We start from the raw sequence: 20,020 nt of genomic DNA on the forward strand, positions 1-20,020 counted from the left end.
ATCTGAAGAAAAAAAAATGTTTTTTTTTTTTCATTTGAGGGATTGCAGAGAGAAATCAAGGTTTTGATAGATCTTTTACTGTGAAACATAATAGCATTAAAAAAAAAAAATTCTCAAGGTTTGAAGAAAAACTATTTACTGTAACAGAGATTAGCTCTGCCAAAATTCAAAAGAAATTGCAGCGAAATTTAAATTCGGCAAAATTGTACGTGTAAAAATTTAAACATAAATTTTTACTAGTCTCATCTAACTTAGAAGTAATATTTTTACACGAAACTTATGGAATGGGACATATTCTACATTGAAACGTGTCAAGTTTGGGGGAATGGAGGGTACTTATCCTCAATATTCACCTCTAGATTTTGAAAAGCGGCTATTTTGGTGTTCAAATTGGTATTTTCAACGAAAAATTGAAAAATATCCCCCCCTACATTTTGAAAAATACATTTTGCCCATCCCCTAATTTCTATGAAGTAACACCACTGGTTCTTATGGGATAGAAGTTAAATGTCTCTCACAAAACAGCTTCCTTAGATTTCTTGATAATTTTTAACTTCACTTTAAACTTTATACACGCTAGTTAACTAAGCTATTTAATCCATTATTCCATAGAAATAACTTTATTACTAACATCAGAAATGGCATTGTTCAAACATAGAAATTCTCGGGGTTAATTTTCGTTCTCTTTGAACAAATAAGTTGTCCAATAAATTAGGTTAAACATGGCAAATACCAAGGGGAAGATGAATCTTGATATTACGTCAATTCGCTTTGACCGCATTTGGAAGCTGGAAATCCAGTTCTTACAGCATTCTGCTGCTGGGTGACGTTTTCCGTCCAAACCATTAATATGGAGTTCGTATTCGTAATGCCGGGCCTTTTCTCGGTCCTTAGAATGTCTCACCAGCGGTTTCTGGAAAAAAAAATTGTTTAAAACTATGGCTACTTTTTTTCTAAAGCACAGACTAGTATAATCACTAACATATTCATAATATAACCAGTAACGTATAATAACATCATCATGTTTGAAATATCTTTTTTCTCGAAATTAATTAAAAAAACTTTTTACAAAAAATAAGTTTTTCAAACAAAAGTAAAGAACTCCATTAAAAAAAAAAAATGAGCAAAAATAAAATCAAATAATCTACCAAGCGTGAAACTACCACAAATCAGCATCAATGAGTAAATGAAACCCAAAACGAACAGAAATTACAATAAATAACCGAGTCAAACTCAAAACGAGCAGAAATTAACATAAGTTGGACTCAAAACCCCTATGCCTTCCCCAAGGCCAGAGCATAATTTGCACTATACTGAACAAAATATAAACGTTTTTACTTTTATAACTTTAGTAAATCAAATAATATTAACATTTTGATTACTAAATATCAGTTTATGTATATTAAACTGAAAATGCCCATTAATTTGTATTTTTTTCAGTAAAATGCAAATTGTGTTCTGTTATTGGGAAGGCATAGGGGTTTTGAGCCCAACTTAGGTTAATTTCTGCTCGTTTTGAGTTTGACTCGGTTATTTATTGTAATTTCTGTTCGTTTTGGGTTTCATTTATTTATTGATGGTGATACGTGGTAGTTTCACGCGTGGTAGATAATTTGATTTTATTTTTGCTCGTTTTTTGTTTAATGGAGTTCTTTACTTTCTTTGAAACACTTATTTTGTGGAAAAAGTTTTTTTAAATTAATTTCTGTTCATTTTATATTGACATATTCTTTTCAGGGAAAAACAAAATAATGCTTTAAATCTTTTCTTTATTTAAGATTTTACAGTTGGGCCTGCTATTTGTATGCTGGAAAAAAATTTTCAGCAATTTTTAATAACATACACCCTTTTAAAAATCTGGACACAAATAGTAGTGTTTAATTTAGTTTCATACCTCCTCTAGTTGACCTGAAATATAAAACTTGATACCATTCGCAAAACAATCTGTTTACTTTCTTTTATAGCTTGGATACACTTACACTATTTTGATTCGGTTAAATTTTACGAGCAGAAGTAGCCCCGAAAGTTTGAACATAATACCCTCAGTCGTTCTTGGGATAATGCTGAGATGCCTTATTGGGAATTAGCATTAACACAGTGCATTTTGATTTAATCTTAAGGAAACATTTAGTTTTTAAAAATATTGGGCAATTGCGAGGGTGGGCGCGGGAGGGAGATAAGTTGCCCTCCAATCACTTTCGAGCATTAAAAAGGGCATCGGCCCTTTCTATTTTCAATCGAATGAGCCCTTTTTGAAGTTCCCACGACAACTTCCTCGATACGAAGCGCCCTGGTCTATACAACAACAACAGAAAATTAATACATTATACCCACATCGATCTTTACTATAAAAATGTCAAGCCTTCCAATCACTTTCGACTATTAAAAAGAGCACTAGGCCTTTCGATTTCCAATCGAATGAGCCCTTTTTGAAAGGACAACAATTTCTATAAGCACCTTATATGCCCCACGGGCATAAATTACAACCCCTACCCTAAGGGCTGTTAGTGTGGTTGTCAACCCATAAGACCTAATTTCCGGAACTTTCAACTACGTTAAACAAAATGGCTATCTCAAAATTTTGACTGGATGTGTTTAGACGAATGGTGGGCGGGAGAGGGGGGTTAGTTACCCTCCAATCACTTTTGACTATTAAAAAGGGCATTGGCCCTCTCAATTTCCAATTGAATGAGCCCCTTTTGAAGTTTTACGACATCTCTATCTATAAAAACCTTATATACCCCCAGGGCATAACTTACAACCTTTGCCCTTTGGGCTCTGGGGGGTTTGTCATCCTTAAATACATAGTTTCCAGAACTTTCAACTACGTTGAACAAAATGACTATCTCTAAACTTTGATTGAATCTTTTTGAGGAAATGGTGGGCGGGAGAGGGGGGTTAAGTACTCTCTACTCACTTTCCACTATTAAAAAGGTCAATTTCAATTTCCAATCAAATGAGCCCTTTTTGAAATTTCTAAAACATTTTTCTATGTAAACTTTATATGCCCCCAGGGCTTAGCTTACAACCCTTTCACTGAGGGCTCTTTGGGGGATATCATCCTAAAAAACATAATTTCAAGAACTTTCAACTACGTTGAACAAAATGAATATCTCAAAATTGTGATTGAATGGGCTTGGGAAAATGGTGGGCGTGAGAGGGGCGTTAGTCGCTCCCCAATCACTTTCAACCTATTAAAAAAGGAACTGGTCCTTTCAATTTCCAAGTGAATAAGCCCTTTTGAAGTTTCTACGACAACGCTTTCAATAAAAACCTTATATGCACCCAGGGCATAACTTACAACCCTTGCCCAGAGGACTAGGGGGGGAGGGGTTGTCATCCTTAAAGACCTAATTTTCAAAACTTTCAAATACGTTGAGCAAAATGGCCATTTAAAAATTTTGATTGGATGTTTTTGGGAAAAAGGTGTGCGTGAGAGGGGTGTCAATTACTCTCCATTGACTTTTGACTAATAAAAAGGGCAATTTCAATTTCCAAACAAATGAGCTATTTTTGAAATTTTTACAACAACTTTCTATATAAACCTTATATGCCCCAGGGCATAACTTACAACCCTTGCACTGAGGGCTCTGGGGGATATCATCCTAAAAGACCTAATTTCCAGAACTTTTGACTACGTTGAACAAAACCTTGAAGACCTAATTTCAAAAACTTGCAACTACGTTCAATGAAATGGCTATCTAACAATTTTTCTTGGATGTGTTTGGGGAAAGGTGGGCGTGAGAGGGGGGTTTAGTTGCCTTCAAATCACTTTCGACTATTAAAAAGGACACTAGCCCTTTGAATTGCCAATCGAATGAGCGCTTTTTCAAATTTCTACGACAAAGATTTCAATAAAAACCTTATATGCCCCCAGGGCATAACTTATAACCCTTGCCCTGAAGACAATGGGGGGAATGTCCTGCTCAAAGCTATAATTTCCTGAACTTTATATGCGTGGAACAAAATGGCTATCTCAAAATTTTGATTGGATATGTTTGGGGAAATGGTGGGCGTGGAAGGGGTTTCAGTTGCCTTCCAATCACTTTCGACTAACAAAAAGGGAAGCCATTTCAATTTCCAATCGAATGAATCCTTTTTGAAGTTTCTATGACAGCCCGTTCTATAAAAACCTTGTATGCCCCGGGGCATAACTTACAACCCTTGTTATGAGGGCTGTGGGGGAGTGTCCTCCTCAAAAACGTAATTTCTATCTGGAAATCAACAACGCTGAACAAAATGGCTTTCAAAGATTTACATAAAAACTTACATGCCCCAAGGGCATAAATTCTAACCCTTGCCCTGAAGACTGGGGGGGGGGGGAGTGTCCTGCTCAAAGCTATAATTTCCTGAACTTTAAACTGCGTGGAACAAAATGGCTATCTTGAAATTTAGCTTGGATGTGTTTGGGGAAATGGTGGGCGTGGGAGGAGTGTTATTTGCATTCCAATTACTTTTGACAATTAAAAAGCGCACTAGCCATTTCAATTTCTAATCGAATGAGCCCTTTTTGAAGTTTCTACGAAAACGCGTTCTATAAGAACCTTTTATGCCCCAAGGGCATAACTTACAACACTTGCCCTTTGGGCTGTGAGGGGTTTGTCATCCTCGAAAATCTAATTCCCAGAGCGCAAAAGTTTGTTGAAACAAATCATCATCCAAGAAGTTTGGTTGAATGTGTTTAGGGGAAAGTTGGGCGAGAGAGGGCGGTTAATTGCCCTCCAATCACTTTCGACTATTAAAAGGGGCACTAGCCCTTTGAATTTCCAATCGAATGAGCTTTTTTTGAAGTTTCTACGACAAAGCCTTCTATAAAAACCTTATATGCCCCCAGGGCATAACTTACAACCCTTACCTTGAAGGCTGTGGGGGAGTGTCCTCCACAAAAAAAATTTCTTTGTGGAATCAACTAAGCTGAACAAAATGGCTATCTCAAAATTTTGATTGGATGTGTTTCGGGGGAATTATGGGCGGGGGGGGGGGGGGGCGAGTGGCCCTCCAATCACTTTCGACTATTGAAAAGGACACAAGCCACTCCAATTCCCAATCGAATGAGCCCTTTTAAAAGTTTCTACGACAACTCCTTCAATACGGAGTGCTCGGGAATGGAAAGAAAAAAATAATAATACATTATGGCAAGATCGTTCTTTACTTAGGCAGCGCGATTGCGCTCCCTATAATTTTGATTGTCTCGTCAGTGGCTACTGGAAAAAGCTATTTAAAACTGTATTTACTTTTTTCCATAGCCCAATATATTCAATGACGAACCCCATTAATTTTGGAAATTTTGTTTAGAGTTATAAAATCTGTCAACAACTACAAGAGATACCCCCACCCCATTAGTCCAGTGCATTTCCATTCTGAAAAGTTTTCATTGATTTATACAGCTCTTTTGACTATCAAAGGGGTAGACCGAGAAGGCGACAACCCCCTTTGCTTTATTTACATTAATACAAATTTGTCAAGCAGCAAATTACCCTTACTTTAACTTCATTTATACATTTAAGCTTTTAATTAATTTTAAATGATTCTGTTGACTGCAACTATAGGATCACTTTTATGTATTATACAAAGCTAAAAAGCGAAAAACACTCACCCAAAGTAAATGTTTTTGGAAGTGAGAAGAATATACAAAATAAGCAAAGAAAACCAGCACAGAGCTAAAGCACAGAATAAACATTTGTTTTAATTTAAAGCAATCTAGTTGATTAAACATCAGAATATTTTTTTTTTTTTTTTTTTTATTGCTTTGAGCCTTCATAACTTTTTTTTCGCTGTTTTAGACTACGAAATGAATAGATAAGCCATGCAATTTCACAAGAACACTCAATTAATAATGTCACAGCATTAGATAGATATTTCAAATCAACAACTACAAAAATGTAAATTGGCACTTAGAGACATGAGAGATAAACACAGTAAAATACAGAAAAAAGAAAAAACACATATAAAATGATAAAAGATATAAAAAAAATAAGAACAAAATAATAAGCATATCACTTTAGAAAACAACTATGAGCGTTGATCAAATCGGACCGTATCAATGAGAAATAAAATTACTACTTTGTTTACAAAATCTCTATATTCTTTCGTGCGCGTCTTTCACTTTTCATCAACTTCATGGTGATGTTCCCATAGCCCTTCAAACTACGCCTTCTTTCGTCACTGATAGGTCTGCGCATCATCTTCGCAATTCAAGGAATATTAATATTCTATTTACTCCATCGGTGAGGTCTGACTAATCCATTAACTGCTTGTCATATCGTTTGGAATAGCCTACCTGAGTCAGCTCAACAATGTCACTCGTTTCGTAGTTTCAAAAGAATTTTAAGAAAATTTGCAATTTCTTGATTTTTTATGTTTATATATGTTTCTATGTATTTTTATATATATAAAAATATTATTTTTATTTTTTATTCTTGATTTTTTATTTTTTATTCTTGATTTTTTATGTTTTATGTTTTATATATATATATATATGTATATATATATATATATATATATATATATATATATATATATATATATATATATATATATATATATATATATATATATATATATATATATATATATATATATATATATATATATATATATATATATATATATATATATATAGTATGTTCAACATTTTTTGTGCCTTGGTTTCAAATATATATTTGAAATTTGGTTTAATTCATTGGATAGTCCTACATCTTCTTTTTTTTTGGGGGGGGGGGTCTCTTAAAAATCCTTTTTGTTTGTGTCTCTTAAATATTGTTTTTTTTGGTTTTGTGTGTGTTTGTGTGTGTGTGTGTGTGTGTGTGTGTGTGTGTTTGTGTGTGTGTGTGTGTGTGTGTGTGTGTGTGTGTGTGTGTGTGTGTGTGTGTGTGTGTGTGTGTGTGTGTGTGTGTGTGTGTGTGTGTGTGTGTGTGTGTGTGTGTGTGTGTGTGTGTGTGTGTGTGTGTGTGTGTGTGTGTGTGTGTGTGTGTGTGTGTGTGTGTGTGTGTGTGTGTGTGTGTGTGTGTGTGTGTGTGTGTGTGTGTGTGTGTGTGTGTGTGTGTGTGTGTGTGTGTGTGTGTGTGTGTGTGTGTGTGTGTGTGTGTGTGTGTGTGTGTGTGTGTGTGTGTGTGTGTGTGTGTGTGTGTGTGTGTGTGTGTGTGTGTGTGTGTGTGTGTGTGTGTGTGTGTGTGTGTGTGTGTGTGTGTGTGTGTGTGTGTGTGTGTGTGTGTGTGTGTGTGTGTGTGTGTGTGTGTGTGTGTGTGTGTGTGTGTGTGTGTGTGTGTGTGTGTGTGTGTGTGTGTGTGTGTGTGTGTGTGTGTGTGTGTGTGTGTGTGTGTGTGTGTGTGTGTGTGTGTGTGTGTGTGTGTGTGTGTGTGTGTGTGTGTGTGTGTGTGTGTGTGTGTGTGTGTGTGTGTGTGTGTGTGTGTGTGTGTGTGTGTGTGTGTGTGTGTGTGTGTGTGTGTGTGTGTGTGTGTGTGTGTGTGTGTGTGTGTGTGTGTGTGTGTGTGTGTGTGTGTGTGTGTGTGTGTGTGTGTGTGTGTGTGTGTGTGTGTGTGTGTGTGTGTGTGTGTGTGTGTGTGTGTGTGTGTGTGTGTGTGTGTGTGTGTGTGTGTGTGTGTGTGTGCCAACACCGATTGAATGTAAAAACTAAAATTTGGTCAAAATTACCTAGGTAAAAAAAACAAAAATTTGGAACTTTTTAACAGAAAATGGAGGGTAAAATTACCGACTTCTGAAGTTGGTAAGTTTAAAAGGTAATTTTGAAATTGGTATCGCTAAAAGTAAGATATCCTTGAGCATTGTTATGAGGATATTACAGACCAATATCATAAAGAGTCCTATTCACAGATACTTGCAAGAAACCATCTTCAAAACTGTTCAGAAAAGGGGATCATGAAGGGGTGTATGTTTGATAAAAGTTTGATACTCCTGATCTGCATTGCCCTGCTGATACTCTCTTTAAGAACAGCTTAGCAAGAGGTTTTTGAAATTATCTCAGAAGCTTGAAACTTTCATATACGATCATTAGATGTGATAGTCACAATACAAGATTCCGTGGAGTCCTTGGTATATCACAGACTAAAACTTAATTGAGGTTAGTAATGGAGTGGCAAAACTATCAACACGTATTTACAAATTTGTCAACCCCAGAGGTATATGTTGTAGTTGCTTATTTCATATTGTGCTATAGAGTTTAACAGTCTTCAAAGAATCTTTTTGTCATTAGAAAATCAAACTGATGTTTTACTTTTATTTTTGACATGCGGAATAAGCTAGGAAGTTTAGATCCATGATTCAAGCTTGAAGCAGCAGCAAAAGAAATGAAAGCAACGCTCGCAGTTTGCTACATCCGCAGCAGAGAGTTTGAAGAACCGGTAAGAGTGAAAACTCGCACGATCGTCAATAAAAAGCCATCACCCCCCCCCCCCTAGAGTAACTCGACTAATTTCCAAGATAGTTAAAAGCTCCAGATTTTGAGCCTTGCTCTAAGATATTTTTGGAGCATATTCCATTCAAAGGTTCACGGCGTATTAAGCTTTTAACTAATTGGTTACCATAAGACACTATAGTATTGGCAATTCAGTCAATTTAAGTTTGTATGGAAAGTTAAAGAGCCTGTAATCCTTTCATCAGTGCCAGCTTACTTAACCAGGTTGTCTACTTAACCAACCAACATTTTCTTCAGTTAATTTAATCCTGCTTCATGCAAACACTATTTTTAGTTAAAAGAATTCTTGAAAACAAAAGATTTCTAATTAATTGTTACTTACAGAGTAAAACATATTCCTGTTTTAGTCTTATAGAAATGCAGATTAATGATTTCAGTTATCTAATTCTCTCAAGGAGCTTTTGTTTTTTTCTTGTTCATGAAGTCGCAATATACTGCAGCGAAAATTTTGTTGTTACGCTATCGTATCTACTGACGTTAAATCAGCGCAGCTTTACCCATACCAGTTTTCAATAGCCTACTCTTTGCCCCCAGACCCGTTGTTTTTTTTCTAATATTTCGATCGAAAGCTGTGACGGCACAACTGACCAAAGCAAAACCCGTTACTTCATCCAGATGCTCTGCCTGCTGTGCCTCTAGTGCTGCTGCGTGCTCCATCTCCCACTGGCGTCTCTGCTTCTTAAGCTTCTCCCTATGAGCGTCGGAACGGGAAGCATAATTGACCAAGGCAAATTCGAGGAGCGCGCCGAATACAAATGTCAAACAAACACCAGTCCAAACATCAATTGCCTGTAAAAGGAAAGACTCATATCTACAAAGGGAGCATTATAGAGGATGCTTTTGGAACAGTTCCAAAATATATTGCTGGAACTAAATGTTACACTGAATAAGATCCTTGGCACGGTTTATCTCCTGCAGAATGTCTGATTTGGGACGTATACGAATACTAATACTAAAAACCTGAAGACCAGACGAAACCGATGGAATTGAAAGGTTTGTAAAATATAGGTCTTTGAGTGGCAGTTCTTATTAATAAAATAAGTGTTTTTCAAATTAAAGTAGCGAGTGATGATAAAACTTGAAAAAAGAAAAATTACAGAAAAGAAATATGAAAGTGGCTATTACCGCCTAAAGCTTGATTTAGTTTTGAGTGAAAACAGTTTCAAGCCTTTTTTCTTCTTCAAATGCTATGAAAATGAATCCACTCATTTAGATGCATTCGATTTAAGATATTTTTAGAAATGCTAAAACCCAAAAGAACTTTTTCATATGTTTTGAAAGCCAATAAAACTAAATTACTGACAGTTACCAACCAGATGTACTTGTTAAATTCTAGTGAGCTTTCAATATATTAAATAAAAAAAAAACTATTTTTTAAAACTGAAAGCAAGGAGCAATATTAAAACTTAAAACGAACAGAAACTATTCAGTATATGAAAGGGGCTGTCCCCTCCTCAACGCCTTGCTCTTTACGCTAAAGTTTTTTTTTGTTGTTTTAAAAAATAGAGTTGTGAGAAAGAATCAAACTTTAGCAATAGAGCGAGGCGGTTAGGAGGGGACAACCCCTTTCATATACGGAATAATTTCTGTTCGTTTTAAGTTTTAATTTCGCTCCTTACTTTAAGTTAAAAAAACTTGTTTTTTTTTATTTAATTTCTGAACGTTTTTGAATTAACGCAGGTTTTGATTTTGGCTCATTGTACATGAATAATGAAAACGAAATTTGCATATTCATTTTACTTTTGTTTTGGTTAAATGGCTTTCTCGAAAGTTGTTTCATTTTATTTACGAACGTTTTTATTAGTAGTAAAAATACGTAACTTACGAATTAACTTACGTAACGAATTTCTGTATTCGTATATTTTTGTTACGTATATTAGAGGGTTCACCCCCTAGTCAATACCTCGCCCTTTACGCTAACGTTCGATTATTTTTCCAATTCTTTAAGAATGACCTCTTAATCACAAAGGCCGTTATTTAGAATAAATAGCTCTTATGAAAGTAATAAAAAAAACTTTAGCATAAAGAGCGAGGTATTGACTAGAGGACAAACCCGATCAAATACGTAATAATTTCGGTTCGTTTTAAGTTTCGATGTTGCTCCTTACTTTCAGTTGAAAAACTTGTTTTTTTTTAAATTTAATTTCTGATCGTTTTTTAAATAGTACTAGGAAATCCGGCACACCCTTTATATCAATGTCCCTTCCCCCATGAAAAGATCCTCCCACAAAACCCCTGACCCCCCTCACTACCAGAAAAAATCCCCCTTGAAAACGTCTCTATACTTCCCAATAACCAATACTAGCCTATATGTAAACACTGGGCAAAGTTCATAGCTTGCAGCCCTTCCCCCGGGAACTATGGGGATTAGTCATCCTGAAAGATATAGTTATTAGATGTTTCGACTATGCTGAACAAAATGGCTATCTCAAAATTTTGATCCGGTGACTTTGGGAAAAAATGAGCGTGGGAGGGGGCCTAGTTGCCCTTCGATTTTTTGGTCACTTAAAAAGGGCACTAGAACTTTTAATTTCCATTAGAATGAGCCCCCCCACGATATTCTAAGACCATTGGGTCAATACGATCACCCATGAAAAAAACAAAAACAAAAAAAAAACAGCAAATAAACACGCCTCCATGACCTTTCTTTTGGCAAAAAATATAAATTTCACATTTTTACAGATAGGAGCTTGAAACCTTTACAGTAGGGTTCTTTGATACGCTGAGTCTGATGGTGTTCAGTAATTTTCTGTAAAGTTCTATGACTTTTTGGGGGTATTCCCCCCTTTTTTCGAAAATAAGGCAAAATTTCTCAGGCGCGTAACTTTTAATGGGTAAGATTAAACTTGATGAAACTGATATATTAGAAATCCGCATAAAAATCTGATTCTTTTGATGCATCTATTGGTATCAAAATTCCTTTTTTTAGAGTTTCGGTTACTATTTAGCCGGGTCGCTCCTTACTTATAGTTCGTTATCACGAACTGTTTGTTAGCCCAAGCCGTGTATTATCGTAAAAAGATTGGAAACTACAGAGTAACTGTAGTCACCTAAATATTTGGGGTAAAATTTACTCATTTTGAGGTTGAATATTGCTTTTTATATTTATGTAATAGTTCATTGTTTATTTTTGTCAGTTTTTCATTTGCTTACAACAGGTAGATTATGTACAAGTAAAAATGAGATCACGCACACGTGGGAGTATACAATTGTTAAGGCAAGGTAAACCGTTATTAATACAAATACTACTAGTTGTGCTACCACTACTGCTACTACCATCAAAGGACAAAACAACTGGGCATGCCCCACCTCCACCTCAATATATTCAAAGCCTCACTTTTTACTTCTTCCATTGAAGTTTCAACTTTCTTTAAATTTTCTTTACTCCTTCCAATGAAGTTCCAATTTTATTTAAATTCATCTTTATTTCCTTCTTTTTTTAGTTACCTTTCTAGTTTTGAAACAAAATCCAACCACTGGCTTCAGCCGATTTCTAAATTCACAATATTCAAACTTTTAAAGTCTTTTATCTTTTCAACTCATAAATTAAAAGAAACAGATAATGATTCAATTTCTGAAAGTCTTCACATAAAAGAAAGTGGATAGGGCAAAAAAACAATGTTTACGTCCAAAAAGTCATAAAGAGATTAATCTTGCAATAAAGAAATCTGCTTCACTCTTTACTTCTTCCAATGAAGTTTCAATTTTCTTGAAATTCATGTTTATTACCTTTCTTTTTTAGTTCCCTGTCTAATTTTGAAACAAAAAATCCAGGCTCTAGCTTCAGCCGATTTCTAAATACTTAATATTCAATCTTTCAAAGTCTATAATCATTTCAAGTCATTTATGAAACTGACAAAAACCTTCCATAAGAAAAACAGATAATAATTCAATTTCAGAATCTCAGCATAAAAGAATTCAAATTTTGCAAAAAACAATGCCTACATCCGAAAAATCATAAAGAGATTAATATTATAATAAAGAAATAATTAATTCCTTTTTTATTTCGCTCCTCTATAATCTTCATCGATGAAAACTGGATTAAGGAGATTCACAGTTCAACCTTGGACAACAAGGAAAAGCTCTTTTTTTGCACTGATGTGTCTCCCTTTTTTTGTCTAGGAGTGATTGTATCAAACCAGAGGTTGTAGAATGTCGGGAGGGGTCTCATTTGAACAAAATCATAATATCTGGTGCCGTTTTTAAGCATACCATCGATTTTTACCCAAAGAGTGTCAAAATACCGGGGAATACAAATTACAAGGTAATCAGGTAATCAGTCGGTTCGCAATAACCATAAACCATAAAGAAGAGAAAAACCATAAACCATAAAACCATGTAAAACCATAAAGAGGAGATCTTGAACCCTCCTACTTATTAAAACAGTTATAAAGTTTGACATGAATGCTGCAGGGAGCTCTGTGATTATTCATAAATCGTCAGATGATAGGGAATTCACTACGAATAGCAATACTTTTTGAAACACAATTTTAAAATCTTGGCTACTATGGGCTTTTTTGAGCCCTAATAACGCTCAGAATGGAATTTGCACCAGAAGCATTTATTATATTTGAAAAAGACATACAAAAGGCATCAAGTGATGTATTCTCTTTCTCCCTTGCAAAATTATGTCAATAAATATAAATTTACCGATTTTTTGTAATGTTTTAGTGTGTGTTCAAGAAAAGAGCAAAAATTAGTTGAAAAAAAAACGAAATTTTCTTACGGAAGTGAAGAACGAACTGGAAACTAAAAAAAGCAAAAATTATTGCTTTGTAGATTATGCAAGATATATCTTAAAAATACTGGCTCAAATATATTTTCTTTATTTGATTTATTAAAAAAAAGTTAAAATGAAACTAAAAAAAATACTCATTTAAAAAAAAATTGGCAAGTAAGAAAAAAGTGCCCTTTCTAGCTGAATCGGGAATGGTAACTATTATCTAAATTAGTCTTAATAGTAAAATGTAATTAAAAAAAAACAACAGAGATATAATTTAATTTGTAATAAATTAACAGGTAATAAAAAATAACTGTCTCACTAATCTTTTATCAGACTAGTTTTTATTATTTTTTTATTATTTTTAGAGTAGCATTTCATTTTACCGAAGAATTTATTGCGGAAGAAGGTGAAGGGGCTGGTACTTTTTTTTACGAGGGATTTTAAACGATAAAAATAATACCCTTCAATACTCGCCTATATCTTACCTTTGTATAAGACACTGGTGGCAGTGAATTGTTTATTCCAGTTGTTTGGGTGGCCATTGTAAGAAGAGTTGTAACCCCGAGTGATACTCTAGCTGGGACAGCGTTGGCATCAAGCCAGAAAGAAACCCAGGAGACGATCACTAACATACAGCAAGGTATATATATTTGTATTAGATAGTAGCTGAATTCTCGTTTGAAGATCAAATCCACTTTTAAACAGGCATACTCGCCTAAAAATATTATATAATTAGAAACTTTCTTAAGTTGCTAGGGTAATTTATTTTTACTCTATTTAAATTAAATTGGCTTTTATTTATGTTTATTTAGATTGATATCATTTTGGCTTATTTGCTTTACAGATTGTGCTACCAAACCTTGCTATCTAATTAGCGGTAAGAAAAGAGTAACCCTTGTCAATTGCAACAGAAAAATAAAAACAAAAGTTTTACGACAATAATTGATATACATCAAAAGAATCTGCCTTTTATTTAGGAACAGGCACACTTAAAAACAATGTTAGCAATAGAAAAAAAGGAAAACATGTGCTAATAAAAAACATGAAGAAAAGAAGAAGACATGTACAATTTGGAAAAAGGAGAAACAGGTTTAAGGGGGCAATTTTAATTAAGTTTTCGTTGTCAAATTCAACGTATCTGAGAGCCTTGGAGCGCAAATTTCAAGAATACGAGACATCATATTATTTACAAAATGAATACTAATAACTAATTTCGTTTTTTACGAGGTGTTAATTCTGAGCCAGTAATCAAAGAGTGTCAGGCTGATTTAATGGCAACATTTTTCTTGTCTCAGTCAAGCCAAAATTAAAGGACATGAAGCAGTTTAAAAAAAATTAAAACTCTGTATTTGTTGAACCTCTTATTATATAACTTAGCAACCTTATCTCTTATTGGATTCGATAAAAACACAGAATTTATTCCGTATATGTTGGGGGATTCCCCAACATATTGAGGGGGGATTCCCCAAAAGATATTGAGGGGGGATTCCCCCCCTCAATATCTTGCTCTTCACTCAAAATTTGTTAGCACTTACTTTAGCGCGAAGAGCAAGATATTGAGGAAGGGCCTAACCCCTTCATATACGGAATAATATCTGTTCATTTTGAGTTTAAATGTTGCTCCTTACTTTCAGTTGAAAAACTTGTTTAATTATTTCATTCTGATCATTTTTCAAATAACGCCGGTAAATCTGGCTCACCCTCCATGAAAAATTCTCTTCCCTCACGCGGAAGTTCTATGTGACAATTTCCTCCCACTTAAAATCCCCCACGCCGTAAAATCCCTTCCGGGTAATTCCATCCTCGCTGAATATCCCCCCTCCCTAAAATTTCTTGCGGACAATTCAGCCGGAAAAATCCTCCTTATCATATACTCGTTTGAAAAGGACTTTAATTTCTAATCGTTTGTCCAATCACTCCGAAAATCTCCCTTTCCGCGGAAGTTTTTTCCCAGAAATCCAAACCCGCTGAAAATTTCCCCGGACAATTTTCCCAGAACATCTCCACATGCAAATTAAGCTGGCAAGGAGAAAGGAAGACAAGTAAAAAGAGTTTCGTATAGGAATTCTCTCAAAATCCCCCCAGTGTAAAATTTCTCCTGGAAAGTTCACCCCCTAAAATTTCCTTTCTTATGGAAAATTGTCCCTATGGAAACAGACTCTAAGTACAAAATCCCAAGAAAAATATCTGAATACTTCTCAATAACGAATACTATACGTAAACAATGGGAAAATCTTACAACTTAAAGACCTATCCCAAGGGGTTGTGGGGGGTCATGTTAACTCCAAAGGCATAATTTTTGGACCTTTCAACTAGTTTGAGTAAAATTTTCTTTTGATATGTCTATTGATACATTAATTCCGTTTTTTTAGAGTTTCGGTTACTATTGAGCCGCGTCACTCCTTATTTACAGTTCGTTACCACGAACTTGGATGTGAAGGAAGATTTGTATTGTGAGGAGGAATTATCAACAGTACTAAAAGGATTAAAAAATATTAAGGCTCCAGGTACTGATAGGGTGGTGAATGAGTTTCTTAAATATGGTGGTTCTGAAGTTAGAAATAAGTTACTGAAGATTATGAATATGCTTTTTGAAAAAGGGAAAGTGCCTAACAATTTTAGGAAAACGTTAATATAATATAATAATATATGTTGAAAACCCGTCGTATACAATAAATGTGCAATGACAGAGTATACAAAAATGCGAAAAGAGGAAACAAAACGATAATATACTAAAGAAAAGAAAAATAATAATAACAACAAAAGCAACAACTTCTTAAATAGTATACAAAATAGTACGAAAAGTGGAAACTTAAATATATCATACTCAAATATTAAAAAAGAAACAAAAAATTATTCGAAAATAGCAACAAAAACAACAAATTTTGAAAGGATAAAAAAAAATAAAAAAAAAGAAAAATAAAAATAAAAAATAAAAAGGGAAACAAGAGGGAAAATTAAACAAGCAAACTTGCCCACTCGTGCTTTAGAATTGCTGGTTTTGTTTTTTGCCAGCTAATAAGTGTCTCAACAGCTAGATTTGGGTCCGCTAGGTTGTAGCGCCGAATCAGAAAACTATTTTTTGTCCAAGGTGGCAATTTTAGTATTTTAGTAGGTACTTTGCAAAACGAAAAAATATAGAACAGATTGTATGGTATTCACATTTTTTAAATAAATTTTTGACATAGTTCACATATCATATATGTGGAAGACTGGTAGGATCTTAAATACTTTCGAGTATTGGATTGTTGAAGCTCCGAATGTATGCAACAATAAACGAACAGGATATTGAAATTTGATATACAAAATTTGAGATAAGGAGGGAGCAGGTATGATGCAATGAGCAACCTAGTTGAAGTCCCTGATATACTATTTTATTAACTGGTTTTACTGAGAATCACCTAGTATGATAATAGTAGAAGGGTGATTCTTCTAATTATAAGGCAAGACTTCCAAATGTTGGGAGATAAATCTCAGACCAACTTTCTCGTAGTTGGACTGCAGACATGAGAATATTTCTTAAAGGCGGTTAAGCGTCCGGCTGAGATTCAGCGTGTCATCAGCATAGCATACTAGGGAGATGTCAATGGAACTGAGAATGCATGATGAAGGACAGCTGTCTTGAGGTTCAATAATGTAGTTGTTGAAGAAATTGGGGGATAAACTGCTCCCTGACGGGCCCCTTTACGGACTGGTATCAAGGCTGACCGTGGGGCTGATGGAAGACCTGTATTGAAAAGGAGCTTGAATTGTACGTGAAGGTGAGAGTAAAAATCGCGGAGAGTTTGGATTATATTTCGATTCAATTATCTTTCAGCCGAGTTAGTCAACGTCAGCACATTCATCAATGGTTAAAACACTCTCTGCAGGTCTAAGCCCCCAATTGCTAGACTTTCTCCTGATTTGTATGCATCCAGGAGTGCATATGCAACGACATGGAGCGCTTGCGCACAACCAATACCGAATTGTCTTGGTGGACTGCAACACAGTTTTTCAAACTCATCTACGAATAAAAGTTCAAATAACTTGCAGAGAGATGTAGAAACCGTGATTGGACGGAAAGAGGAGCATTGCATGGTAACATTTCCTTTTTTAGGAACTAGCGTAAGATCTCCAATTGAGAAAGTGGTTGGGACAATACCCTGAATGAGGATAATCTGCATCACGAGGGTTACATGACTAATGAGAGCGGGCCCACCACTTTTTAGATGGAGTGTACTGATCCCATCAATCCCAAAAGATTGTTTAGGTTTTAGGTGAGAGATGGCCTTGCATACAGCTCCCTCCATTACAAGATAATCACTCCGAGGACAACTATCTAAGAAATCGTTCAACTCAGCTTCGTATCTTTCGTTGAGGGCTGGGTCGGGAGGCGAAAATTCTGACCCATAATATGCGTACCATTCAGAATCAGGGATAGCAGATGCAGATAAAGAATCGCTTTTAGAGGACAGAAAACGCCAAAGGAGAGAAGGATTAATTTTGGCCCGTGTAGATTCGATATCAATCATCTTTTTTCTGTGAGCTTTTAGCTCCTTTGCGAATTTTCTTTTTGTGAGAAGGCGGATTGAATTGACTACCCCCGAACGGGGTCGTCCACAAGAAACCCAAAGTTGAAGCCAAAATTTAGACTTAGAATGGGTATCCGCTAACTCTGGATTTTCAAACCAGCCAGGAAGGGTATGATGACGGGTCTACTTAGAGGGACGGCAGCTTTTTCAGCACAGAGAAGGGAATGACCAATTTCTGCGCAATAAAAGTCAACTGATAGTTGTGTTTCCTCCCTTGAAAGAGCAGTTAATCCAGAGAGAAGATGGAAAAGGACACGGATCTTACTAAGGACTCTGGCGGCTTCTTCGTGAAATAAAACAGGGTTAATTTTACGACAATCACGGCGAGACCTAGGAGGGGTTTTCGAAGTTGTTTGCGTTTGTGTATCCGAGCTGTGGCAAGGAATCTCGGCTGAGAACTGTATTGGTAAGTGATAAGACAGCTGAAAATCAAGCACAACCTTGACAGGCGAAATCCTGAGATTTGCGGACGCAACGACGTGATCGAGATCTGATCTGGACATTGAGGTGTGTACATGTGTAAAATTTAAATCTCTGCACTTGAGGTCAAACTGGTCTCCAAAAATCCTAAGCAAAAACGTAGAACGTAAAGACCTATATAAGAGCGGTTCATTCAAGTCGCAATTGACGTCACCAGCTAATGCACATTGAAGCATAAATGATCTATTACTGTTAGTACGGTAACTAGATTTATTGTTAGAGTAAGTAAAAGCGCGCTCCAAATGTTCATCATAACAATTTTTATGCAGTTATGCATTAATGAAAACAAAGCTCTCAAAAATAACTGCTAGACAATTATCATTGACTTCAAATACACTAGATAAAACGAACACACTAGTCAAACGAACGAAAGTGGCAATACCACTGGAGGGTCGCCCTTTTCCACTTAGCTGCTTCGCTGAAACTGAATAAACCGATACTGAACTATTAAAACTAAGAATACTTTTACTGCGGCTTGTGACGAAATGTTCTTGTAAACAGACAACTTCATTTTGCTCAAATACAACATCTAAGATCGGAATTTTATTCACGAACGAGGCACTAATGTTCCTCGATAAACATGTAACTGCAAAAGCTTCAGATGCCATTTCTTTTGTGGATTACTGTTTGAGGGACATTTTACACTGTAACACGTATGAATGCCGATTCTGCATTCAACGCAGAATGTCGGCTGTCTGCATGGTTCATCTCGCGTAGAACGATGTTCACTCGAGGCACATCTAGAGCATAAAGGTTCAGCCGTACACTGGGAAGCGAGATGACAGATTTTGTGACAGTTATAGCATCGTCTTGGCAAGAACTTAAAGGGATCATCAGGTAGACGCTCGTAGCCGATAATCACCGAAACACTCAGAAATTGTTGGAGCTCACTGAAAGTGTCAAAATACACTTTGAAAGAACGGGATTTTCCGCACTGTTCAGTCTTCGTACTATTCGGGATTATATTTTTTAGTCCTTCACAGTTTATATCCTCAGGGAAATTTCGAAGCACAGCTGTGTGCAGGGGTTCTCGAACAGCAATTTTGAGATCGGGCTTGGAAGATTTTGTTTTCTCAATGATTTTCATTGCTGCAGCTTTCGACCTGACCACTAGCTTCCATTCGTTTTCAGATTTGCAAAGTTGGCTAATGCCATTGGTATTTTCACAGAAAATATCTAAGAAAGCTTTCCGGTCATTTGGATCATTGAGTTCCTTGGGGGGATTGTTCAAGACAACAGAATAGGTAGAAAGGTGATAAAGTAACTTTATAAGAAAGGTGATAAAATCGAGTGTGGTAATTATCGAGGCATTAGTCTGGTCTCTTTAAGTAGTAAATTACTTAGTAATATGATACTTTTTAGACTGAGAGGTGCCGCAGACAAAGTTTTAAGAGAAGAACAGTACGGTTTTAGAAAAGGTAGAGGATGTTTCGACCAAATTTCCACTCTTAAGCTAATAATTGAGAAGTGCCTGAGTTTTCAAACAACTTTGGTCTTCAGTTTTATAGATTATGAGCAAGCATTCGATTCTGTTGATAGAAGAGCTTTAGTAAAGGTTTAATCCTTGTATGGTATACCAGACAAATACATTAAAGTGATTAGTGCAATGTACGAGAATAACACTGCTGCGGTTAAGGTAGGAAATGAGGTTAGCAGCTGGTTTTGTATTAAATCAGGAGTTAAGCAGGGTTGTGTTCTATCCCCCTTTATATGGATTATTTTGATTGACTTTGTTTTAAGGAGCACAGGAAAGGCAATGGGAGACCATTGAATCAAATGGGGAGGAAGAAGTCTCCTGGACTTGGATTATGC

General features: G+C 35.7%; 1 protein-coding gene across 1 annotated transcript in view; it reads right to left on the bottom strand.

Annotated features, from left to right (window-relative positions):
* Positions 1–618: 618 nt before the first annotated feature.
* The window catches only part of GluClalpha (glycine receptor alpha 1), a 204,368-nt gene continuing 184,966 nt past the window's right edge, over positions 619–20,020 (bottom strand). The window contains exons 6-8 of the mRNA XM_089095053.1: positions 13,643–13,872; positions 9,023–9,223; positions 619–913 (exon numbers count right to left, since the gene is read on the bottom strand). Coding sequence (XP_088951179.1) covers positions 671–913; positions 9,023–9,223; positions 13,643–13,872 — 674 coding nt within the window. The 3' untranslated portion in view covers positions 619–670. The remainder of the gene's footprint in view (positions 914–9,022; positions 9,224–13,642; positions 13,873–20,020) is intronic.

Source organism: Artemia sp. Qi Xiang Cuo, chromosome 9, assembly GCF_049724085.1.
Source record: "Artemia sp. Qi Xiang Cuo chromosome 9, ASM4972408v1, whole genome shotgun sequence".
NCBI lineage: Eukaryota > Metazoa > Arthropoda > Branchiopoda > Anostraca > Artemiidae > Artemia > Artemia sp. Qi Xiang Cuo.